The sequence below is a fragment of the Seriola lalandi genome, unplaced genomic scaffold (assembly GCF_002814215.2).
Source record: "Seriola lalandi dorsalis isolate HSWRI2012SDOR001 ecotype SW California unplaced genomic scaffold, Sedor1 jcf7180002054497, whole genome shotgun sequence".
Lineage (NCBI taxonomy): Eukaryota > Metazoa > Chordata > Actinopteri > Carangiformes > Carangidae > Seriola > Seriola lalandi.
The window spans coordinates 720,909-747,238 of NW_019525050.1; the positions used below are offsets into that span (position 1 = coordinate 720,909).

The window sequence follows — 26,330 nt, forward strand, 5'->3', positions numbered from 1 at the left end:
CACACACACACACACACACACGGACCACACACACACACACACACACACGCACACACACACACAAATCCCCTTGTCTACACTGAATAGACTCCTTTAAAGGATTTTGTCTGACCACTTCCTTTATTCTCCCCACTGAAGGCTAATTAAGGTTGTGCAAATTAACAGAGGGAGCTGTCAGACGGCGGGAGGCTGAAGGGGAAGGGGTGGGGGGTTGTTGAGATGGGGGGGGTGAGTTGGATGGCGGTGAAAATAAGCGCTTCCTTCTCAGTGGTTCCCAAAATAACCTGCGCCCCCATGGTATGATCACCCCACTCCTGAGGACCGGGTATCCCAGCTGTGAGATGGACTGTCACTGTTGCTCTCTCTCTGAAACACACACACACACACACACACACACACACACACATCTCCCTCCTTTTCTATTATGTAGAAAAAGCAATATCAACACCTACACACACACACACACATCCAACACAGATACACACTCCTTGTCTATGGCTTATTTATTGCTTCCATTTTTATTTTATTACATTTTTAACTTTAGTTTCTTATTATGATGCTGGCAACAATATCTATCTATAATACATGGACAAAAGTATTCAGACACTTGAACACTACACCCATATGAGATAGATGAACATGTGATAGTAACACCACGAACATTAGTCTGCTGCTCTGACAGCCTCCACTCTTCCCACCAGATATCTGAACCTGGCTGCAGGGATTTGCTCCCATTCAGTCACAAACACGAACGTTAGTGAGGTCCAACGCTGATGTTGGGTGATAAGGTCTGACTCATAGTTATCCATCCCAAAGGTGTTGGATTGGGTTGATGTCAGGACTCCACAGCAAACTGGAACGACTTCCTAACTTTAACATAACACAACAGATTTCTGAGATAAAAGAAGTTTCTAAAACTTGAGTGTAAGCAGTTTCCATCATTACGACACTTCTTTGGTGCATTTTGAACATTTTAACCGAAATCCAAGGACCTCTATTAGTCAAGCAAACTCATGAGTCAAACTTCAACCACCTCCCGCGGTTAAATTTATTCCATGAAAGTGGAAAGTGGAAAATTACAGCTCCTCTTTCAGAGACCTGTTTCCTGTTCAAAGGTTGAATCAGCTGTGATGCAAAAACATCAAACATACATTAAGTTTCACTTTAACTATGGTTTAGACTTCTGCAAGTCCCATTTTCTAGTACATATAGCCCACTGCAGGTTTGGGCCAGATATCAGCATTAAACCTTGGATAAGTCGATCAGTAAAAATCATGCAACAGAAGGGGAAAACTGTATGTAATGGTTTTTAACATTTTCCATGTGTTTGCCATGACTTCGAGTTTAAAAACCTGGCTTTGATGTTCAAGGACTGAACGGAGCAGCTCCCATCATAGATATTTGTGTGAATTAGCTGCACAAGACCTGAAACCTTAAATAAAATCATGACAAATCAAACAGGAGAGTCTGACTGCAGAGTCCACCGCAGGCTAAAGGGGAAAAAGAGGCTGGATTGTAGGAGAAGATAGGGAGAAACCTGAGACAGAGAGTAATGCTTTTACTTCCTTAAGCCGGGGTCGAGATGCCCTTGAGCAGAGCGCTTAGACCTAGAAACGTCTTTGGTGAAGCCAACAGTGAGTGGCTGTACTTTTCAGCTTCCAAGTATGACACATTAATTAAATTCAAGTAAAGCAAAAAGAAAAAGGTTAAATGTTCAGAAAACCAGGATAGGTTTTTATTTTTATCTCAGTTGCACCTCGTGACCCAGAGCTCTGTGAGTGACTCCAGGGTGAAAGTCATGCTCCACCTGCTGTGTGAGCTGCTTCAGGTGATGCTGTGAGCTCGATAACACACCTGGCCGGCTCTGCCGGCATATGGACGCCACCAGGGGAGGAAATGTAAGACACCGCAGGGGTTTATTACAGGTTACACAGGATCCATCTATTCTCTCCTGCTCTGTGTTTACATGGTCTTAAGAAATAATGCTAATGACCCTCATTTAAATAACACGCTGTTGTTAAGACTAAGCAGAGAGTATCTTTTGTCTGTGGAGCAGAGCCTGATTAATGACCCTCAACGCCCCATCCACATAATGATATTATTATGGTATGATTAGGTTACACCCAGCTTTTGCGTTTTCTAATGTTCCTCCAGCTGTTGTGTTGCACATTTTGAATTTGAATGAAGGAAAAAGAAATTAACAGCAATGCAAAAAATAAATAAAAATCTGACAAATCATTCTAAATATTGCAAACAAGCTTTTATCCATAGCTGAGGTGTATGGAAAAATAAATGGGGCAATAAAGGCACAGAAAAAAAACAAAACAGTGATAATGCAGAAAATTCTTCATCTTCCTCTTCTGGTTTAAGTTGCTGCAGTGTAGATGAAGTGTTCTTGAGCTATTTGCAAGTTTTGCTCTTGCAACATAGCCAACGTTAGCATTAACAGCTGTGTAGAGCTTCAGCCAGTGTGTTTACAAGACGAGAGGTTATAATATGTCCCCTGAGTAACGTTAAATCTTCCTGGCAGACTGGACACTACAGTGACTCAGTATCGGAAAATAGGCAGGCTGGTTAGCATGCTAGCTTCAGTAGAAAATGAAGTTGAAGACAATGAAGTTGTTTTCTAGACTGGAGAGTAAACAGCTGTTAATGCTAATATTGGCTATGTAGCAGTAGCAAAACTTACAATTAGCTGAGTACACAACACTCAAATAGTCACTGCACGCTTAAGAAGTTTAAAAAAAACATTACGTCAGACGTGAGACGTACAGAAACAGAAGTATTTTTCTGTTGATAAAATCCATACAATACAAGCCATCTAAAGGCAGGAGAGGACAGCATGTATCTGCCTTCCGTCTACAGCCATATAATTTTAGAAATATTATGTGTGTTTTCAAATCTGTATTTCTCTGCCTGAATAGACTCCCCTGATAAAAGCCCCTTAAGTAACAGATATCGGTGATGGATGTTCTTTGCAGTCCTGGACCCATTTCGCTGTTTGGTTTCACGTTTATTATTCATGCGGTTGAAAGGAGATAAGACTGAAATCACTATCGGATATTTTGACAGTAAGAGAAGCTGCAAAGAGGCAAAATACCACAGTGTCAGCATCAGTGTCAAATGTCAGATTTTGGTGTCAGTCCCCTAAGAAATGAAGACAAATTGCTTTGCCCAAGACTCATTAATGTACAGCATCCATGCATAAAGAAATCCTTTACAGAGGAGGAGGGGGGGGGTCCTTATGGAGCACTGGAAATTAATGGTCACACAGCTCTACACTACATCATCACACTCCCTCAGGACCACTCGCTCTTACTAACCATCCTCCTGGGGTTGTGCTGTTGCCATGTTGCTTGGGGTAGAAAATCAGGTCTAAGAATCGCCTCTCTCTCTCTAGAATCAGGTTGCTCGACAGGTTTTAAGCACCAGTTCTAGCAGGAAGACGAAGGTTATCATAATAGTGTCACTCTGAAGCTCCACTTCTCAGTTATTATTATCCATTATACAACAGTTAGTTCCGAACAAGTAATTTAATTGGATGAGAGGCATCCAGTGAGTGCTGATATGGGACTTTTAACTACATGTATCACTCCGCTTCACAGGGGTTCTGTTAACCGTTAATTAGCGTTACATTAACGGTCGTTATCTATGTTAGATTGTAACAAACTTTGCACCGTAAAGATAATTATATTCCCAGAAATAAAAATTTAAATTAAATGATGTATGGTCAGGGATACTTCAGGGCACACCTGAGGTAACATGTAGACAAAGTAGGGTCAGGAAAATGTTAATGTGTTACTTAGCAACAGTCCAGTACCAGTCCTGTTGCGGAACTAATAACAAACAAATAAATTATAAAATAAACAAATCAAAATCTGTTGTTGCTTATTTGACTAATATAGCGATGACTAATTTGACTAATGAGGCCTGTGATATTGTTTAAGTAGTCCAGGCTTCAAACACCATCAGAAGTGAAAGTATTGTGTTGTAACAGCGTGTAAAGGGTTAAAACTGTTCGCTCGATTTACACATGCGAGAGCCAATCAGATGGTCTCCTCCGGGGCACAGTAGCCAATCAGCACACTCCCCGCAGGTCAAGTTTGGTTTCATCAACAGCCTGGCAAGTGCGCAGCCAACCGTCAAATGCTAGTAGTAGCTGTTTCAGACTTTCGATAACCGAGACTGTTCATAAACACTCAAAAATGATCAGGTTGATCTTTGAAGAGGTGCAGTGATTCCACCCGCTCAGCGGTGAGTAAAAATACGTCTGTTTGGTGTCGATGAAAATGTGAATTGTCAAGAGTCCCAACCGTCCGCTAGCCGTTGTGCTAACGTATGCAATCGAAATTCCCATAGCCTTACGCTAACGATATTAGCATGCTGCCATGGGGGAAAACATTTGTTCGTGAGCCAAGTGAGTATTGTGAATGTTAAATATTACTGTTGTTAAGCTTTGAGCTGTGTAGGTTCTGGGTTTTAAAAGCACACTTTGCTGCACAGCTTATTTCAATTGGTGCATTCTGTGTTTTATGGAGTCTTAGTGTTTCACACAGTATAAAGTTGTTATGTGTTCCATATATTTGCATTTACTACCTTAAGCTAAGGTTGCTTGAAACAGCATTTGAAGAAATATTACAGTGTATTGAGATTTGAAGCATTTACTTGATGTACGTCAGAGCTACCTTTTAAGAGCAAAATTGAATTGAATTCTAGATTGTGTTAATGCTTTTCTAATATTTCACATTAACTAGAAGTTTGATATAACCTCTGACTAAATGTGTGACCTGTCTATAGGTCAGGTTTTTGGTAGAGGCTTGTTGCTGGGATCCGATGCTGGGACAGCATCCACTGAAGAACAGAGATTCCAGTTGACTGGATGGGGAGCCAATCCACTGGTCCTTAAAGGTGGACACTGATCGCTACTTCCTGAAGATGGATTCCCATCCTCGCTTCCTGACGTGGTAGGATGAATTAAAGCACTCAAACTAAATTATTGGGCCCCAATGATCGATCTCTTGACAAAAAAAAGAAAAATAAGTTATTTTTAGTTTATTTTGAATAAGCTTAGTGGAAGAATATTTACATTAGGTCAAAGTTTCCAATAATAAAGGATAACACTTGAGTTTTTCTTCAAAGAAGATTCTTCTGAAAATCACCTGCTGCTTCTAAAGTCATCATAGGTGACCTCTAATTAACAACACTGAAATAATTGAACTTTGTCCCCATCTTTCTCATAATGAGCAGCAAATTGCACAGATATTTTCAGGAAAGTTAAATGGACATTTTATGCAATTAAACACAGTTTTTCCAAATCTTATTCACTAAACTTTCTGTCAAAAGGTTTTAAACTTTCAGCAGTTTTTGGATAATGAAATGTAGCTTAATGAAGCTGCACGTTGGGAGCATAAATTCAGTTTTGGTTTTCGTCTCTTCCAGGGATTCATTGATTAAAAAAAAAACAGATAAAACAACATCAGTTATCTTTTGAAAGATGCATCTCTCTCCTCTGTTCAAATCTGCCTGTCAGCACCACCGGGGGAACGTAACATAAGCCCTGCAGAGGGGGTTATGAGAGGCTGCAGATTAAAATGCTATGACACTGGGAGTTGGATAGAGTTTAAATAATGCATGCAGCGTCATCGGCTCTATGTCATGTTGATGGGCCAGAGATGCAGAGACTCCGTTCAGCCTGAGAGGCCCCGAGGCTGTCTGTGACCTGCTGGATCTCCAAGGCTTTGGGAGAGTCAATGAGCAAAATGAGCAGCAGTTCAATTTCCATTAGGTGATATTTACTCTATGGCAAAATGACACATGGCGTCGAGAGAATAGCTTTGTAAATGTCTTCTCCTCTTCGCCTGCATCTTCTCTTTATGACTGAGGAAGGTAAAATCGACACAGGTGTCAAGTTACTAAGTACAGTTCAAATGTGAGGCACTTCACCTGAGAATTTTACCATTTGGGCAGTTTTTCTACTTTTCACTCACCACATTTTCTGAAGAAAAACGTGGCATTTGTAGCTGCAGCCTCAGATTTTACAGTAACCATGAGGTAAATATTGCTGTTCTTGGTCTTAAACGCCTTGGACTACAGTGTAAAAACATTAGTTCCAGTGCAGTGACAGAATCACATCCAGTTTCATGGCATTAAATCAGTCAGCATCATTGCAGCAGTATGTTACTAGCAGCAGTCATTTGTCCATGTGAAATACATGGAGTTGAAAGTTTGGTGAAGTCGTGACTTCTTACATGATTAGTTGGTGAACTACTGTCGCTCTCTCTGCTGCTTTGTTTACTCCCCTCTGGCATTTTATTCATGACTGCTCAACGTTTTGTTCAATAAAAAGTTACTAAAGAGGGAAAATGAAGCTTTCTGATCTGACAAACTTGGCACCTATCGGTTTGCAAACTTGTTAGCTCGCTAACGGGTTGATAAGTTGTCAAACGTTTATTCACAAACGGCTTTGTACAGTTGAATTCTCTCAGTTGAACAGTTCATACTCTAACAGAGGAAGTTTAATAAAGGTTGACGGTTCAACACCGCTAATAGGCTACGATAGCTTCCTCTTGTTTTGGTTCTCCAATACGGATTACTGTGCAAACATTCATGTGGATTAATTTAGCCTTCTTGAATGGATCCTCTGATTTTGCTCAACTGTCCAGAAGGAGTTTTTAAAACGATGTACAAGACTTATGTTTTTATTGTGTAATTAAGTAGGCTTAATGTACTTGTAGTAAGTCCCTGTGCTTGGCCAAGAAATAGTTCAACACATAACATTTGAGCCCTTTAGAGGTGCTGGTTGGTGGCTTTTGTTACCTTTGGGCGTCATTCACAATCTTTATGCTAAGCTGAGCTAACTGGCTGCTGGCTGTAGCTTCATATTTAATGCACAGACAGGAGAGTGGTATTGATCTTTCCACTCTCCAATCAGCATTGAATAAGCATATTTTCCTGCAACCATTACAGTAGTTCTGCATTTTTAATTATATGTGCTACTTTATTTCCTGTTTGGACCGAACTTTTTCATCTAGTCTCGTCTTTGTCCAAACCCCCTTTGGATCTGGTTTTTAACTTAAACTCATCTGACGTAGACTGGAACACAGTGAACCTCCGTTTAAGATCTGGGTCACACTCGTGCACGACAGCGAGACAAGCTGCGTCTGCAGGAGCTTGTTTTGTTTTTGTGCGCCTCCTGCGCCTCCCAAAAGAGAAAATAATACAGTCTGTTCCTTGATTGCTGTCTCCCTGTTGTCTGCGTTTTTGTGTTTGCTGTGCAGGTGAAATTGCAAGGTGAAGTATTGCTGCTTTATTACACAGTATGCAGCAGAGACAGAAAAGAAAAAGATGAGAATGTAATGAGAAGAGAAAACATTTCATGAGTTGAATTTAACTCCAGAGCATCACAGGCATGTGCCCACATCCACCACTGGATCAAATCCAAAGTCTGATCTGAATTTTTATTTATTTATTTACAGAGTGAGCAACTCAGCAACAGCTTTAAACTTTTAAGTACAAACTGCCACTGAAAATCAGACGAACTGTTTGTTTCCAATACACCAACTTTACCTTGTCGTGGCTCAGACGCACAAAACAGCACCTGCAAAGGTGAGCTGTTTGAACTTGTGTTGTGCATTTGAGTCCTGTGTGTGAGACTCTAAATAAAGATGGATGTAGCCTGTGTGACGTCACCCATAGGTTTCTGGAGAGCGGTTTTGAAGCTCACTGAGCTCTTCCACCGTCTTGGCAGTGCCTGACTCTGCCTGTAACTCCTGGTTAATCCAAAAATGGGAAGAAAGGGGGAGCTGAGACTTAAGTGAATGCCAGTTTGTGGCAAGCATAAGCTCAGCCACCTGTCACTCAAAGTGGCACAAAATGACCCCCTGCACAGTTTTCATGAAGGAGGAAATTAACTATAGAGACCAAAACAGTTTTTAGTACCAGGCTGTAAACATGTTTATTTCTGCTGGAAAGTTAACATGGGAGTCTAAGGGGATTGACTCACTTTAGGAGCCAGCTGTAAGTGGTCATTCGAGGAACTGCAGTTTTTGGACACTTGTGTGTTGGTTTCAAAAACCACACAAGTAAGATATATTACAAATATAACAAATCCCTTAATGATGCGTAATCCCATTTCACAGCAAGGATGAAACGTATTGCAGTCTGATGGACACAATCCCTCCTTGCAGCGCAGCAGATATTTGGGCCCTGTAGGTCTCAGAGCTGTTTACCTCACGAAGCCTTTATAAAAACCATCTGGTCCAGTGGGCGGAGGCTCACTCACTCCTGCTGCAGCTCACATCAACCTCTCTTCCTCCTCCCAACCCGCTCAAGGCTCCACCTGCAGAGCTGCCCCATCTAAAATTGATTACAGTGACATTTACTATTCATAGAAAAGGTTACTAGAGTAACCCTGTGCTGTGCCGCATATTTGAGTGGAGCATTATTCCCAAACAAATGAAGAGGCGCTCTTCACTGAACAACCGTGTACCAGAGCTGAATGACAAACTGGTTGCGTAATTATGAATAATATGCAACGCAGATTTGGTCTGTATTATGATTTTTCTCCCCTCTGTTTATATTTTGAAATGGAGAGATAAAGAACAAAGAGATACAGACAGAGAGTGTTTGAATTATTACTGTAAGATCAATATTGTAGTGTTATGGCAGAGCTCTTTTTCACAGAAAACATATAATATTTACAAGAAGTTGATGGTGATGAAAAGTTTTTCAAACATTCTCAACCTTGTGAGTGATTTCTGAATCTTTTTTTTTCTTTCTTATTGTTTAAAATGCAGAAAACACTCAGTTAAATGTCTTATAATACTGCTGTAGAGAATCAATGTGTCTGATTGGCTGACGGGCGTCCATTAAAACTGTATCAAAATTTTGGTCAACTGTTCAACTACTGTTCTTTTAATAAGGGCTAAAGAGGGTTTATTAACCTGTAGGTAACCATGGCAACAATACGTATTAGCCAACATTACCTGAAACCTAACCATGGGTATAAACAAACCCTTAAATTTTGTCTCCAAGCATTATAATGCAGTTTGATGTAATGAGCAACGTTAAAAGCTGCTCCTCCACATTACAAATATTCAACTGGTGAAAGTTTGTTGGGCTGCAGCATTTACTCAATATCTGTTTGTACTTTAATTATGTAATATTTAGTCAATCAACATGAGGTAGAAAACTAGGTAGAATACTAATTACATTCAAACAATGATTTAGGAGATGAGGCTGTTTTTTAGACCTTTTAGCAACACAGACAGATTTAGACATCTGCAGGCATGTTTCTAAGGTATTCATGGTGTTACAGATGAATAGCTGACTAGCTAATTAGCTAATGCTATGTTGCCTGCAAACTGACATTTCCCAGATGGATGTTTGTTTAGGTGTTGGGTTAGAAAACTAATGTGCACTGTGTTTCAAAGTCTGTTTTTGTGTTTGTGTCTCAGGCTGTTGTTTAGTGTCACTGTCAGCCAGTGATAAATTAGACATTACTGCTCCAAACAAGTTTAACTTGTTAAAATTACATGATAAAAGTTTGAAGTTATATAACTGGCTAAGTTATAGGACAGAGAAACCACAGCACAGTGCAACACAGAGTATCGTCTTAAATTTAAAGATATAAACATAATATTTTCTTTTCTGGCTGCTGCTTTTCCCTAAAAAAAAAAAAAAAAAAAAAGAGGTAGTCATATTTTTCAGAAAAGAACTTAATGCTGCACAGCAGAATAAAAATGCAATTTAAATTCTGTGGGATTTTAACAAAATTACTGTGAGTTACTACAAAATTATTGAAAATGTCTGTACATGACACATTTACTGCACCAGCCTTTAAGGACAGAGGTAATTTTTTATGCATTTCATTTAATTTTTTGTGCATTTTGAGATAAAAAATGAGTCATAATTATGAAATTAAATTATGATGATCTGATAACACTGCTTACAAATTACACAAGACAAAGATGTTTAATCATAATCATGAGGAAAAACATAAAGAATTAAGTGGAGGACTTTTTGTTAGCTGAACTGTTCGAACATCGCCTATAGAGTCAGACATATAAACAGTATCTGCATGTTTTCCACTTGAAGTCACCTACAGCAGCAGCCACAAGTTGAGTGTTTGTTAGTTTTCTGCCAAACATTTCCAGTCACAGCGCCGTGCTCGGCGGCCATGATGACTCTAACATGGAGGTGTTTTTACACAGCGTGGGCGTCCAACCAGAGGGCTGAGAGGTCTCAGAGGAGACGGAGCTCCTCGCTGGCTGCCGTCCATACAATAAGTGCTCTTCATACAATCAAACGCAGTGCATCTCACTGCTCTTTAAATTAGTCGCTGCACAGTGTTTCATCAAATCCATGCTGCGTTTCATCAGTCTGCCCTTTCAAGAGCTAACTCCTCTCTGCTTATGTTGGATGGCACATTCTCAGCATCAGTTCCATATGAGGCCGAACCTTTGACCTGTTTTCAAACATTTCCCTTGACTCAAGGCAACGCTTAAGTCGTGTTTGTCAATGTAGAGCTTTCACTGACTTCATGAAGTTAAACAGCTTATTGTCTTCCACTGAGGTATCAACGTTAACCATGAACATAATTCTACCATAGAAGAAAAATAATACCCAGTTCTTCAGATGCTCAATTACAGTTGACCCTCTAAAAGCCTGAAATTGTCCTGAACATTTTGGGAAATATGTTTATTTGCTTTCCTTCTTCAATTTCCCTTCTGAATTTTACATAAAACTAAGTGGGTTAATATTCAGCTGTGCACTGCTATGGTTCATATCTGCATTTATTTTTAGTTACATAGCTTGTTATGTATCTTAAACTATGTATAAAAATGTTATATTATGTCAGCATATTGCTGCGTCCAGGACAAAATATATATTTGCTCAGTTTCTTGTCATGAAGAGATTGTTTTCACCTTTTATAAGGAATATTTTCAAGCTATTATGACATTTGACAACATATCACTTTATATTGTCATGTCTCAAAACAAAATGCCATTAAAACGAGCAATTCTTGTTATAACTACAAACAGAAATATTTCATTAAAACTAAAAATGTGTATTAAACATAAGCTGGTATGTAATTATAACATGAAAAGGTTCTTGAAAAACACCATACTCTGTAAATAAAATGGTGTGTTTTGAAATGTGAGACATTGAACTAAATGAATATTCTTATGTAGACTGTATCTTATACATTTGACATTACAGCGGTAGTAAAAGCTTTATCATCCAGTCGTGGTGAGCTGTGAGCGTTGGGCCGCAGGGGGAGGGCGGGTGTGCGTTACCTCGGCCTATCACGGACACATTTGAAAGACCCGTTTGAAGCCAGCAGGAGTGGGAGATGAAAGTCCTGGCACAGCACACTTTGACATCATCAAAACACAACTCCCTCACAACACTCAGCGGCTCTAATGGCTGTGTTAAAAGGTACTTTTAAATACACAGATTTACAAGTGGCCGCTGGCATGGTCTGTGTGGTCTTTGTTCCAAACTGAACATGAATGAATTCTACATAATGAAACAGGAGAGATACAGCAGAGCAAAATAATGGTGATTACAGTGAGACAGTTATATCCAGGAAAAGAGATGCATCTGTTTTAGATGGATTTTTGTAGCTTAGTCAGGAAAAAATACAAAAATCCTTCATATATATATATATATATATATATATATATATATATAAACAATGCAAAATCCTGCTCTCACTAATTTCACTTGCACTGAATGAGAGTAGACAAGTAGCAAAATATTCCCAGTTATCCAAACTACGAGTACTCATTGTGATTGTGGTTTTATTGACGCATTTTACTAAAGTTAAATATTTACAGTAGTGGAAGTAGAAAACCTCCAAAAATCTCCAGCACCTTAAAGTTTGTATTAAAGTAAAAATAAGTACATGTAGTTATTTTCCACCTTTCTTTTAGCTAAATGCTAACATTAGCACGCTAACAGGCTCGCAATGACAAATTAACAGATATAATGTTATAATGTTTACCATCTTAGTTTTGCAAAACGACCGAAATAAACGAAACTAAACATATCGTCACCTTTTTAAGTTGATATGGTGAAGTTGATAGCAAACCGTTGTTTATTACACCCTTAACAGTGACAGAGCATCATTAGCATTCATTTGGAGTCTGATCAATCCAAGTCGAGTAATCCCTCTCTTTTAGCTCCGTTTTGGGTCTCCTCCAACTGCTGAGGGAAATATCAGGCTCTTTAGCTGCTAAATGCTGCACTGTGTTCACCAGCTGGTCTCTAACTGTGTCAGTCTGCTGTTTGCTGCTGAGCAGGTGGGGGACAGTGGCTTTAAGAGTCTTTTTTATTTAAAACAGCTGCCTGCTGCAGTTGAAAATGACCAGAGCAGTATGTGGTCCGGACAGATAAACAATGAGCTGAAATTCACTATACAGCTCTGCAAAGATGATTCAGGTGATAATTCCCAGTGGATAATCCTTTCATATGGTTTTCACACTGTTATTTGACATAAAAATATAGATTATAGCTGCTTTAAGTAAATGTTTCTACTTCTAATCGAGAGAGAGGGAAACTTAAGAAAAGCCGATACAGTGAATATATGTAAACTTGTCAGTCAGAAACACTAAGATCTGTTGGTATGCATGAGCTGTTGTACAAATCCATAACGATTTGCAACGCTGCAGCAACAAATGTTAAAAGCTTCCACCTTTTTGAGGGAATTGCGTGTAAAATATGAGGGAGACACAGTCTGTTCGTGTAAGAGGAGAGACCAGTGTGAGTCTTCCTTCCTCTGAAAAACAGCTTGTGACATTTGAGAGATAATTGACACTGCATTGTTTTCCCCCCCCGCCCCCCCCTCGCAGCCTCGCTCCCTGCAGCCCTTCATTTTCCCAGGAGTGACCCCACTTGCTCCGACGAAGTGCTCTTCACAAGGCTGTCATCGGAAAGGTCAGATCCAGAGAGCGAACGAGGCACGGAAGAAATAAGATGGAGATCCTGCCATCCATCTCGCTGTCTGGATCAAGACCCCAACCCGACCTTTAACAGTTTATCAGCCTCAACAAACTATCAAAGTGTACGTGGGAGCGCCGGTCGTGTTGCCTGTTCGCCGGAGTGTGTGTATACACCACAGAAAGGAAGAGACACAGAAACAGACGGAGACAAAAAGCCTCTCAACTACAAACACTAACATTTCTATTATTTACCTGCAACTAACCAGTTCTTTAAAGTTTTATATTTAATTTAAGTTTCCCTCTTTGTGCACAACATGGTCCAAGAACTGCCTCAGTGGATAAATTTAAAGTTACTGCATTTTCAAAATGCAACTACATGCATGTTTTGTTCTTTAATTAAATGTATTTGGAGTAATTTGACCTCTTAATTAGAGCAGATTAATATAATTATTTTAATTTATCAATAAATGAGACGGTTATCAAAATTATTCTCAACTAATCAATTAATCAACTAATTCTGGTCTTTTTATTGTCATCTTAAAACAATATTTCACAACATCATGTATTTTAAATTGAAAAAAGAAGTATATGTTCGTTTGGCTTGTAATAGGTAAAGCTGCTGTTACGTCTCAAGTTCAGTTACATGTTCGTTTTTCATACTTTTCCCATATTGTCTTAAATAATTGAGGTGCTGACATCCTCTCCAGCAGTTTGATAAATTTCATTTAGCTTGTTGAACCTGTGTTATAAAACAGTGCATTTGTATTTTTCATATTCAAACATATCCCTTAATCTTCTTATCTTTTCTGAGCTTGTACTTCATAAGACTTCAGCCACCACAGGTGATACTGGTGCCAACGTGACTATTTGTATACGATTTCTCGTCTCAACACACAGAAAGAAAGGCTTTGATTATAACCAAAATCATTCCTCACTGGTTTCCACACTTGAAGAATAACAGTAATTTGTCCATTTAGTTTTCCAGTTCAGAGAAAACTGATTAGTTAATAGTTTAACTCTTTCATCAATTAAAAATAAACTAAACATAAATATGGACTAAATAGATAAAGTTAAGCTAATAAAAAATTTTTGAAAGTACATTATCATAGTGTGTATATATAGTTTTTAACTGGTTACAATAAAGTGCTGGTAAAGCCTTTACTGTGTTTTCATCACATTAACTTTCACTTTTACTCTCATCAGCCTCCAGGCGACGATTACAAGCAGCGGAGCAAATCCACAACTGGATGTCATGAACTATGGAAACATGTCAGGACACAGGGAAAACCAAACAGTGTCAGATTCCCCCTACAGTCAACACTACACATGAAAATGATTTAATGTTGAGAGATGAAGAACATCTGCTGCCATTTGTCTATTTATCCGGTTGGTTGATGAACAAACTCATTTTCTCCAGCACCGAGACGTCATGCCGGTCCGTGGCCGTGACGTGAAATGCACCGGTGGGTACAGCAGATGTTGGGTTTACTGTCCTTGAATAACTGTGATTTATGAGCGTAACTCGGAGACTAAAATAAGAACAGAGTTTGGATTCTCGGTGCAGCCTCGAGCTCAGGAGAAGAAACGCACCCGAGCTTCCTCCACTGTGAACACACAGGAAGAGAAATACTGCAGGGCTGCTCCCACAGGACGTTTCTTACTACAAGCAAGATACTTTCCCTGCAGTGTGATTTTTCTTTTTTTTTTTTATATCAAAATGTGTAGCTACAGTCGAAAGTGATTTTAGATGTAGATGCAACATATTTAATGTAGGTCTATTTTAGTAGACACCAAGAATAAAATGATGAACTCTAGAAAGGCCATAATATGTCTTCTTTAATAGAGGTAATTTTGCCGCTCTGAGCAGAAAAGATGTAACGCAGAGACACTGATTTGATGAAAATTGCACTTCTTTTTGTAAAAGGGCAGTAAGTAAAACTTTTGCTCTCTTATAAAAAAAAAAAAAAAAACACATGATGTACCTCCCAGTTGTTTTTCACAACTTTGACACAATCATTTCCTCTGCAGCTGCTGAGATTCGAGGCTTTCAGATCTCACCTTTCAGTCAGAGCTTTACTTTTCCGAACAAAAACGTCCTGACCAGTGACTATTTTATTAAGACTTTTTGTTCCCGTACCTCAAAAACCAGAGTGACTAAGCAGCGTTACAGAAGAAAGCCTTTGTAAGGGTCAAAAGCGCTGTAAGGGTTTTTTTTGCCACTTGTAAAAAGGACATGCAGTTTAAGAATCAGATGGCAGTAAAGGAGGTTTGTATGAGGGGAATCTAGTGTGAGGCAGGAAGGACAGATGTACTGTGAATATTGGACTTATGTTGCGTTCGTGTCTCGTGGGAGTTACCCAAATGACCAGTTTCAGACTTGAAAATACTGTTCACGTCAAATTCCAAGTTGTAATTACATCTGGGAGACTGATCTTTTCTGTGGCGTGCTGCTGACTGGAGGATCTCACACTCTCTAAAGCCTCTACTGAACCAGTAACTAACGTGCGGAGTGACGTAGGGACTGCTCAAATCTCAGATGGGTGATGGGCTGCTTAGTTGTCTGAGAGACATAACAAACTACTTTTATTACTGGTCAACACATAAGTGTAAAGAACAACTTTAAATATTCTAATATGAAATAAAACAAAGAAATGGATGCTATTTGTAAGTCATGGCTACAACCATGGACGGATTACTCTCTCACAGAGGCAAGACCCCCAGATCGAAAGTCATTTTATATCTCTTTTTGGACGTTTTGTGTCTCTACGATCGTTTTGCATCTTGTTGAGGTCATTTAATATCTCTTTGTAGACATTTGGTCCCTTTGGGGTCATTTTGCATCTTGTTGTAATTGAACATCTTTTTGTGGATGTTTTGCGTCTCTTTGAGGTAATTTTGTCTCTTGCGGTAATTTAACGTCTCTTTGTGGACATTTTATTTCCGTCTGTTGTTTGTGACTGTATTACAGATGTGCATCTGTTGGATCCAGATGTGTCACAGCATCAGTCAAAACCTACAGCTGCAAAGATCCTCAACCAGTCAGAGTGAAACTAACGCTCGCTTTGACCAGTACAAACCACAGGAACAATGAATTAAAGAACGTTGTAAGAATTTTGAAAAGGTTTATTACTTGTGCAATAATTTAGGCTTCCAGTATTTTAAAAAATATCATGTCTGTGACAAGCGACACACATCTAAAATATTCTGGTTCTTTTTACTTCTGTAGTCTGTAACAAAATAGACTACCTTTAAATTCCTGTGAACATATTGCTCCAATATCTTAAGTAAAACAGAACACGATTACATTCCCTTTAACACCTACTGCATGAAGACACTGCTCACATATTATAATATAATAAAGAATGTCATAACATCGAATAAAGTGTCGAATTTGTTTTTAGTTAAATACTTCTCTTTAAAACATCGTAGCTATTATTACAAAGTGAATAGTGAGACCAAGATCACCAAACTACAGCAGTGAGCACTTAACAAACAGTGATGTAATTTAAATCTAAAGTTAATGTAAAATCTGTGCACAAAATACAGTAGCTACCATTAGTAGTAGTAGAAGTAGTATGGCACACATGAGCTAAATACTTAAGACAGCATTTAGGAACATCTGTCCAGATCAGATGTGCAGATGATATCATGGGAATCTGGAGGGTGAGGGCTTGGAGCCAGAGAGAGAAACTTACTTTAATTTATCAAATTAAAAATGTGTATTTATATCAAAATCACAAGGCTGGAATGTAACGGGGAAATTCTGACGTTAAAAACATGTCTGCTAATGACAGTTATAGTATTTTTTTTTTTCGTTTCCAGGCAGACAACTTCTTGTGAAAAGGAAATTTAGTCAAAAGGTAAAAGTACAAACTGGAGGTTGTCAACTTGGTCCCTTCAATCATCTTTATTAATGTACAGAAAAAAGCGCCTTCATCAGCTCGGTACATGAAAAGAAAAACACCTTCAGTAAATTTACTCTGAAGGTTTCGACTCGACTTTGGCTCCAAGCCCCCTGTGAACTGGGGTTTGGGAATCTTTTTTTTTTCTCTACCCTTCCTCCTCCGTCTCCGTGATCTTTCTATCCCCACAACGTGCTCTTCTACGGGACTCTTTTTAACTCATCCAAGTCTGGACGCACTCACAGTTAAACAGTGGATTTCGCAGGAGGAGAGTTTGCTCAGTTGGAGTCCTGCGTCTCCGCCTCTGAAGCCTCTTCATCCAGCCCGACACTCGACTGCTCCTCATCTGGAAGAACACGAAGACGCTGTATCATTCACAAGACTTTCAAATTAAGCTCGGCATGTGTACAGCTAAACATTCATTGTTTAGTTTCTGACTGAGCAGCAAAGAACACAAACATGTTCCCCTTTATTTTCCTTTTATAATGACAGAGACATCGCGCTTGAGGACCTGCAGGGACGACTTGCATCACCTTGATAGGTGCATATGGCTCGGGGGGCTTGGACCCCGTTGATACCTGCTTGATAACTTCTTGCTTGTTTTTCTTTTATAATTTATACATTTATTTTTGGCTACAAGCATCTTTTAAATGCTTGGTAAAAAGAAACAAACTGCAACAGTCAAGATATTTGTGTCCATGAGTCCTCTCATAGTTGAGTTTGATGCACTCCTTGTTTAATGTAAAATATCTCTTAAATCAATTAATCGGGATAATAAATGTACATAAGTAGATGAACGTAAAACTAAATAGAAGAATAAAAGAAATGCCTGGATAAGAATATCCACATTAAGATAATAGATCTTTAGATGAACTGGGTTGGCCAAACTATATCCCAACACTAAAGTTAGAACCATGAACCACAAACGTTTCAAAGCAAACGTTCTGTTCAGTTCCACTTTACAACATGAAGCTGGTGTTGCATGAATGCAACACAAAGGCCCGACCAGAGCCAGACAGATGTAGATCCCTGCCAGGTGCCATGAAGACTGGGGGGAAAAAAAATGTATCCCAAGTTTTATGACACCATCTCAATGGTCTAGAGTGTTTCCTCATTCAGTTCTATTCATTGGAAGGATGGTATCAAATACTGCCATGGAAATACCTGACAATGGACGCATCAGTTCACCTCCCAATATACAAATAAAGGATAAGGAAGTCAGAACTGACACATTGCATTTAGCTAAACACCTGCTGATGAGACCATGTGACTTGTGTCTATACGTCCTGGTTCTCCTCTGATTGGCCGTAACTGAATCTAAATGAAATATAATCAAATTAAAGAAGACAAACTAGTGAGGACTTCACACTCCTCACCTGCAGTCTGTTCCTCTGCACTCTGTCTCTCAGTTTGGGCGTCCGCAGAGCTCGGCTCGTCCGGCGGCCAGCGGAGCTCCCCGCTCTCCACCTCGGCTCCGTCCGTCGGCTCCACCACGATGGAGGGAAGCCTCTTGGACAACTTTGGATACCTTTCATGGGTATCTGGGAAGAGCTGGTGAGTGCTTATGTAAGGTTAACTGAAGGGTTGTCATATTTGGGGGAGTAGGGTGAAAACATTAGTCGCGCCGCATGTGAAAGAACAACAATGCGGTAAAAATCGGATTAGCTGCAGACGGTGTGTCGGATGAAAGCTTCAGCAGATTAGCAGCTGGACTTGAAGATGACCCACAAATCTCTAGTTCAAATGTGCATTTGCCTATCACTGACATTTTACATTTCACATTAAATTATGTCTTCATACAATGTTGAAAGCAATGATCTGGGCGGGAATGTATAAAACTAAACCGAGGACTACAGCTATGTCTGCTCTAAATGCTCTGAATCTGCCAATAGCAGGCCTGCAAATGTGACATGCACACCTTGTCATGATTTGCAACTACCCAACAATCAATGTGTCCAACTCTAGCATAATAAAACATACAATAAGAAATCTTATATTGTGTGAGTGATACTGTTTCTCCTGCAGTTGTGTTCACAATATCGATATATACTATTATTAAAAGTCTTGCATGAGTTAAGGAAAGATGTAGTTACTTTTGAGTGATGCTCATCTGTGGAGGTCCAGTCAAATGTTTGTATGTGAACTAACCACGTTAAACAGCTTGTTTAATTTATATTTATTATATTTATTTATTTAGATTGTTATTTGTTGTCTTTCAAACTCACCAGACTTAAAAAACAAACTATCCTCCTGTTGCTTTAAATGCATTGAAATGACTATATTTGAATGGGAAGCAGGTCCTGACCTAAACCTCAAAACAAAGAAAAGAAAAACCCAGGTTTAAAATAAATGCCTTGATGTCCTGACCTGCAAATCACTAAATCAGTGCTTCATGGGAAATGCTTTACCAACGTCCTTTTTCAGTTTGTTTTGTTGTAGTTTTCACCAAAGAAAGTTTCTTTCAGTAGATTTCAGACTGAAAACTTAAAAATCGTCACCAGCACAGAGAGAAATTGGGAGATTTAACTCACTGGCGCCAAAAAAACAAAACATAAGTGATCACTCTTTACACTTCATGATGATACATTACGTTTAGAAAATAAATCTTTACAGTAGCAGATGGTCACTCACTCGTCCGTGTGGCTCAGCTGGATAAGACACACACCGTTTACTCACAGCAGGACTGAGTCCAACTCATAATGACCTCAGTCACGTCAACCCACATTTTTACTCTTGCTCACTCTTCTGACTCACCGCTGTATGTTTTCTACAACAATAAAACAAGACTGTGTTGAAATAATCTAAACACACACACACACCCACACCCACACCTGGAAAGGATACTGTGGCCTGCTCTCCTCCTGCTCCTCCCCCGCTGAAGTCCTCCGTCCCGGGCTCCAGAGAGTTCATCACCTCGGTCATCCTGAAAGGAAAACACATGCCGATTGCCAGCGATCAATAATCTGTCTATACAGTGTTTCTCTGCTTCTTGTGGCTTTTTTTGTCTTAAGTTGACAGATGTGATATGTTAAATGTTCACGGTCTTCTTACCTACACGGATTCAGCCTCTGGGTTAGTGCAGCGTTTGAGGATGTTTGCTCAGACTCTTGTCCACTACTTCATTTATTAGATATTTTCTAATTTCAACATCATGCATCAGACTTTGAACACGGGCTAAATGTTAAAAAGGGATTTTTTTGTATCAGTGCAGTTTACTCAGGTATCATTTTGGCACAGTTAACTGTTTCAAGGATCCTACTGTATCACTGAGGTTTAACTAATGTGTTAAGTCTTCATCCTTCCTCGTAAAACATTTGCAAAGCCAAAGTTTTTAATATTTTTAAAACCTGCGTTATTTACATCCGTGTTTTACAGTCCTCCTCACTGCTGTATATTTCCTCATTGCTGTATTTCCTCTGCAGATCAGTTGAATAGTGTGAAACCATTTGCAGGAATTGTGCACCAATGAGCCAAAACATTATGACCACTCACAGACGAGGCAAATAACGGTGATTATCTCCTAACAACGGTGCATGTCGAGGTTGTTACGGCCATGTGACTGGGCGAGGCTCTAAGGCTTGTGGGATGCTCCTCGGCAGCAGTTGTGAGTACTGACATGAACTGGTGACGGTGTTGGGGGATGTGCTGGAATAAGACTGATCTCCACATCTCCACCTTGTCTTGGCAGGTCTGAGCTGTTTTTGGCGCCACCAACAGGATATCAAGCAGGGGTGGTCGTAAGGTATGTCATCACCTGCACAGGCACGTGCGTGGTTCCTTGTGCAGAACAAAACAGAGACCCGCTCACAAAAAACTCTACAGCTCAACTGGTGGTCACAAACTCCACAGAGTACCTTTGAGTAAAACCCCCAAACTCGTTGTGGCAACACGCTCAACGACCAACGAGACCCAAAGGCCAAGCTTGATGTTTCAGAAGACCGAGGAAGAATCTGAACAGGTTGTTGATGACAAGTTTCAATGCATGATGATAAAGATATAAAGTATTGAGGTTCAATATCCCTCCATGACTGTAATCACCCTGCTGTTACTGTAACTTTACCAACTAGGCACCAGTATGTCTCATTTCTTCAGAGCAAACTACAAAACAGCAGAAGTTGTGAACGCAACATTTACATATCAACACGTAAGGTGATACGTTGAACTTGTGAGGAAACAGTTGGTTAGTCACACACCCAGTAGTAATGGAGCAACATGGTGGTTCATTTGCAACCACCTGATCACTCTGTTTTATCTCTGTTTTTGGTCTCCACCGGCCCCTGAGGGAAACATCTGGCTCTTTAGCTGCTAAATGCTGCACAATGTTCACCAGCTGGTCTCTACCTGTGTCTGTTTGGTGCTGAGCAGGTAGTGGACAGTGGCTTTTAGACCTTTTTTTGCTATACAGGTAAATAATGAGCTGAAACTCACTGTGAAGCTCTGCAAGCTTCAGATTCAGAAGTGACTCCCTTTTCACCTTGTCACACCGTCAGTTGATAAATATCGATTATACAGAAGCAGCTTTGATTTTATGAGCAGAGGAAACATCATGGCATCCGTCACCTCTGCCTGATCCATTATTTTCCTATATCAGAACACCTGGTTGTGCATTATTAACTTCTTAAAGTGACAGTAGGTGCAAAATAATATTGGAGTGATTCAGTTTTAAAGTGACATTGATACAAATCTGTGTTACAAAAAAAAAAAACAGCTGACAGTATCAGTCCTCTGCTCACTAGTGAAACACAGACTTTGCATGTGACAAGTTATCAGAAACACCACTTTCCATACAATCAGACCGGCAGTTGCTGTTGCCATGGGGACGAGCGATTGAGATTTTATGCCTCTGATTGTCTGAATAGTGCACTTTGCCTGAGAGCACGAGGCTGAGAGCTGATTTGGGGGGTATTCATGTGTGCCGTTACGTAGCAATTACCGCCGTCAGGACGGGGCCTTGTAGTTGTGAGACTTCTCTGTGAAACCTGGTATTGCTTCTGCCCTTCATCCTCGCGGCAGAGAGACAATGCAGCCTTTTATTCCTCATCAGAGGCTGGCATTGTTCCTCTGGAGGGAATCTGTGCGGTCACTCCGGTCGGTCTTATATCCGGCTCTGCTGCTCTGAAGGTAGCGACTGCAGAGGAGGCCTGTGGAGCCCTGCACATGATTTCAGTCTGAGCTTGTTTTTGAGAAGTGCGGTGATGTGAAGCGTGACAGACACAGGAATTTAAATGTTGATGCCAGGCGTGACGCCTCAGTCATGTCTTTCCTTTTTTTTTTTTTTTTTTACCCTTTAGCTGAATAATAATGCCTTATTTGAACCATTAGGTATGAACAAGGTTACCCATGTGTTAAAGTCTGACTGTTTACAGGAAGCCGCTTCACTTCTACCTCAGCAGAGAAATCAAATGTTTGACACTTGTCTCTCTTTATTTGCTGACTAGTGCCCACATTTTTAGCTGGGTCAAGAGGAAGCAGCAGCAGCAGGTGTTTCCACTGGTGACTGAATGTTTAAAATATGTGACATTAATCATATATTGGTATAGAATAAAATCCTGGACCGATCCAAAGATGTTATCTTTTAAGGATTTTTAGGTTGGAGAGCCATTTTATTTTGGATTGTTTCACCTTCTTAAAGTTCTTGTGAAATGAAGAGTTCATGTCCCTTGACTCATTAGATGTTGCTTAATTAAGGCAGTAAATCGGTGTTGAAACACAAAAATAAAAATGAATCCTAAACTCAAAAACAGAATCCTGAGCCGTGAACCCGGAAACTAAGAACTGATTTTAAATACTGTTTAATGTTAAATATGTCTATTTACTGGTTTCAAATAGTTGCTTATTTCCACATTCATTTGAATGTTTATGTCCTCTTCAAGAATCTAAGTCCAGTGTTCCCTCTCTCTCTCTTTTAGCTCTGTTTTGGTCTCCACCAGCTCCTGAGGGAAACATCTGGCTCTTTAGCTGCTACATGCTCCACTATGTTCACCAGCTGCTCTCTACCAGCTGTGGCTGAAAATGACGCCCTGAGACCCTGAGACCCGAGACCCTGAGAGTGAACTACGACAGTAAAATTGTGGCCTGGACAGATTAACAAGCTGAATCTCACTGAAGATGAAGGAGGCTCAGGATTCAGCTGATGATTGTCATCCCTATGAGTTAGCCTGGCTCTGTCTAAACAACTACACTACAACTACAAGCTAACAACCCAACGAAAGCTCACTAATTAAAACCTTATATCTAGATTGTTTAATCCTTAAAATCTGTAAATGCAACAGTCGTCGCTGCTCTATGTCTTTACTGGAGGCAGTAACTTCTTAGAGTCTCCATTGGTTTCCTACAAAGACGTAACTCCACACACAAAAAATGTACAATGTCGGATTGTTGTTTTTACACTCTGGTTTTTTTATGGTTATGCAATATTTCACAAAAGCTTGAACGACTCCTTTTGAGCAAAAGTAGCAATTTTCAAAGTAACTAGAAACTATAACTTTCAAATAGTGGAGTAAAATGTTCCCCATGAAATGTAGTGAAGTACAAGAGTACGAGTAAATGTACTCCTTCCTACAGCCTTTTAAAGTCTGAATTATTTAATTAAATTAAATAATTAAATTGTTCATAGCAACTAATTAACTATCGAAACTCATCATCAGTTACTTTTATTTTGACTGACTTATTGATTAATCAAGCAAAATACTATTTAATAATATCTGTTTAACTACTTTAATAATTAAGTTTAAAAAAAAAAAGTCTAAATCAGCTAAAGATTAAATGATTAGTTGATTTGATAGATCTGTCAATAGAATTTTTTCAAGCAAAGATGTTATTTTTCTTTTGTTTATGTGATAATGAAATGAATATCTTTGAGACTTAAAGACGTCGCATTGGGTTTCAGGAAAATTTCAACAAGAATTTTTCAATATTTTCACATTAAGTAGACTAAGAAAATAGTCAGCAGATTAATCCATAATGAAAATAATAATTAGTTGCAGATATGAAATCAGCTGTAGAAGCCAAAGCACCCTGATGTACAGTGAAATCACTCTGCTAAAACACACCCAAATCTCCATTTAAGTACTGAGCTCGCAGCCAGTTTCCTTCCCCATCCTTTCTGAAAGATGTATATGGTGTGACCTCACAGATTATAAAATTCCTCCTCTGTCTTCTCTGTCCATCACGAGATTCATCATGGTGGTGACTGTCCATTTAAAGGGGCAGCAGTTCCCAAAAATTGACATCCTCCAGCACGACCACACACAATCAGCTCGACTCCACTGTTTCATTTTAGTGCAGATACAGTACGGTGAAATGCAGGAATGACCGCTGCACTCTCTCCCCTCTTATCGCCCCTGCTTCACTTCAAACACTTTTTCCATCTCTGCAACTAAATCAGACCCAGCAGCAGCAGCAGCAACAGCAGCAGCACCACCTCCTCAAATGCAGGATCCTCGGATAAATCCAGGACGTTTTTACTGCCCAAGGACATGAAAAAAAAAAAAAAAATCCAATCTATGGCCAAAAATAGTGATATTCTCCTTTACTGACCATGTAGCCTTGGAAAAATGTTCCACTGTTGCTTGTTGCAGTTCAGTTTGATTTCTGCTGTGCTTGTTGCCCCACTTTACATTTCCTGTTCTATTTTTTTGACTCTTTGTTGATGAATAAATGGCAGATAAACTTATTTTTCATGCATCTTTATGCATTTTGAATATATGTAATGTTAATAAATGCCCACAATGTGCAGGTTTGGAACAGAGGTTTACCTGCCTGCATGGCGCACAACAGGTAGCAGATAATATTAATAGATTTAAATACCAGTAGATAAAACACAGCTTCTGCTACACCTACACTTATACACACTACACAGGCTGATGAGAGCTTTCTGCACACAATCCCACACACTGAGAGCATCTCCAGCGCAGAAAACCACTAGGTAAAACAGGTTTAATGAATTTTTAAGGTGCAGTTTTAAATGTTAAACTCATCAGTCTTCAGTTACTTTTATTAAAATGAATAAAAGAAGCTTCTAGGTCAGAGTTAGACATAAAGAATGAAGGTGTCTGAGTGTTTCCAGAGTGGTAAAAAGGCGAATAAAAGCTCCGTACCTGTCTGCGGGCTGATCCAGTGTCTCAGAGCAGGAAGGTCTCCGTCCTCCGCTGCTTCATCACACTGATGCTGCTGCTGATGATGATGATGATGAGGAGGATGATGATGATGATGATGATGATGATGATGATGGTGGTGATGATGATGATGATGATGATGCGGGCTGTTGTGGGCGACAGGCGGCGGGGCGCGTTGGGCTACCGCTGAAGTTGCCGCTCGCATCAAAGTGTTCAGAGCCTGCGCAGTGGAGCAGGACTGGTGCTGCCTTCAACGACTGTCGGAAACTTTCGGGTTATGAAGGGGGGGAGTTTGGGACACGGGTCAGCGATTAGATTCAACTATTGGGCAGTTTTTTTTCTTCAGTGTTGTTGACTGGAGGGGCAAGTGCCAACGTTTTACAAGGGAAATGAAAATATCCCAAAATTGTTTTATGTTTTTTTGTTTTGTTTATTATTTTCTATTGATTTATTAAACTTTAGTAGTACATTATCCACGTTCTCTCCTGTAAGTGGATATACAGTAATCTGCAAAAATTTCAGGCATTTTTAAATGTTAAGATTCTTATCCATCAGCAATACCATATAATATTTTAATAGGCCCATAGCGGTTATACGTTTTCATTGATGGATTATGAGACAATGTGTCCCTGGACAGACAGGAAAAAAGTCCGGCGACCCACCTATAAGGATTTTTTTTTGTTTCACTTCTCTTTTCGGTCATTTTACATCTCTTTATTATCATTTTGTGTCTCCTTTAGTGATGGAAGAAGTTGTCAAATGTTTTACTTAAGTAAAAGCAGCAATACCACAATGGAGGTATGTAAAATGTAAGTAAAAGTACAAAAGTATTAGCATCAAAAAATTCTTGAAGTATCTAAAGTAAAACTATGCATTATGCATGATAAATAATATTTGAGAATAATGTTTATTATATTACTGATGCTGATGATGAAGTTGGAGCTCATTTGAATAACTTTATACACAGCTGCTTGTGAATCCCCCCTTTACACACCATTACCCTTTTGTATTAGCAATCTATAGCTGCACAGTAACTTCAGTTATCATATAGGCTAAATGCATTTAAATACAATGTGGAGTACCTGGTGAGCTGTGAACATATTCCCTTCTCCATCTTGTTCCTTGGTGAAAGACAACCAGCCTGAAAAGTGCATCAATTTTACTTTCATTTCTGGTCCAAAAACGTGCCTCATGACGCGGTTTATTTTGAAGGTAGAATTTACGAGGAGGGCATGAAGGCAGCACCTAATCAGGACTGAATGGAGCAGCCGTTAATGATTTTAAATTTGTGTAACGTTAGCAAACGTTAGCAGCCGAGTTTGTCAGGTAATTTGACACATTTTATACCTTAAAACCTGAACTTGCAG

The 26,330-nt window shown here is 39.5% G+C and overlaps 1 protein-coding gene and 1 long non-coding RNA gene across 3 annotated transcripts; one reads left to right on the top strand and one right to left on the bottom strand.

Moving 5' to 3' along the window:
• The first annotated feature begins 4,120 nt into the window (after positions 1-4,120).
• LOC111659887 (uncharacterized) lies at positions 4,121-14,762 on the top strand. Of its 2 annotated transcripts, XR_002761099.2 has the most exons (4): positions 4,121-4,254; positions 4,798-4,964; positions 12,855-13,066; positions 14,148-14,762. It is a non-coding gene; the product is annotated as an uncharacterized LOC111659887 (long non-coding RNA). The 2 variants fall into 2 exon arrangements; XR_002761098.2 differs by lacking the exon at positions 14,148-14,762 and having other exon boundaries at positions 12,855-14,141.
• A 1,284-nt stretch (positions 14,763-16,046) lies between these two features.
• LOC111659879 (protein LBH) lies at positions 16,047-25,173 on the bottom strand. Its single transcript, XM_023412957.2, has 4 exons — positions 24,946-25,173; positions 19,691-19,769; positions 18,223-18,397; positions 16,047-17,192 (listed from the first exon to the last, which is right to left on the bottom strand). The coding sequence occupies exons 2-4, from the start codon at positions 19,766-19,768 to the stop codon at positions 17,125-17,127; spliced, it is 321 nt and encodes a 106-aa protein (XP_023268725.1). The 5' UTR covers position 19,769; positions 24,946-25,173; the 3' UTR covers positions 16,047-17,124.
• Positions 25,174-26,330: the final 1,157 nt, after the last annotated feature.

Bases quoted from the DNA above. Each gene is read 5' to 3' on its own strand.
- LOC111659879 (XM_023412957.2), bottom strand. From the start codon at position 19,768: ATGACCGAGGTGATGAACTCTCTGGAGCCCGGGACGGAGGACTTCAGC. The intron at 18,398-19,690 runs GTATCCTTTCCA...AGCACTCACCAG, and splicing joins CAGGAGGAGAGCAGGCCACA to CTCTTCCCAGATACCCATGA. The intron at 17,193-18,222 runs GTGAGGAGTGTG...GTGTTCTTCCAG, and splicing joins TGCAGAGGAACAGACTGCAG to ATGAGGAGCAGTCGAGTGTC.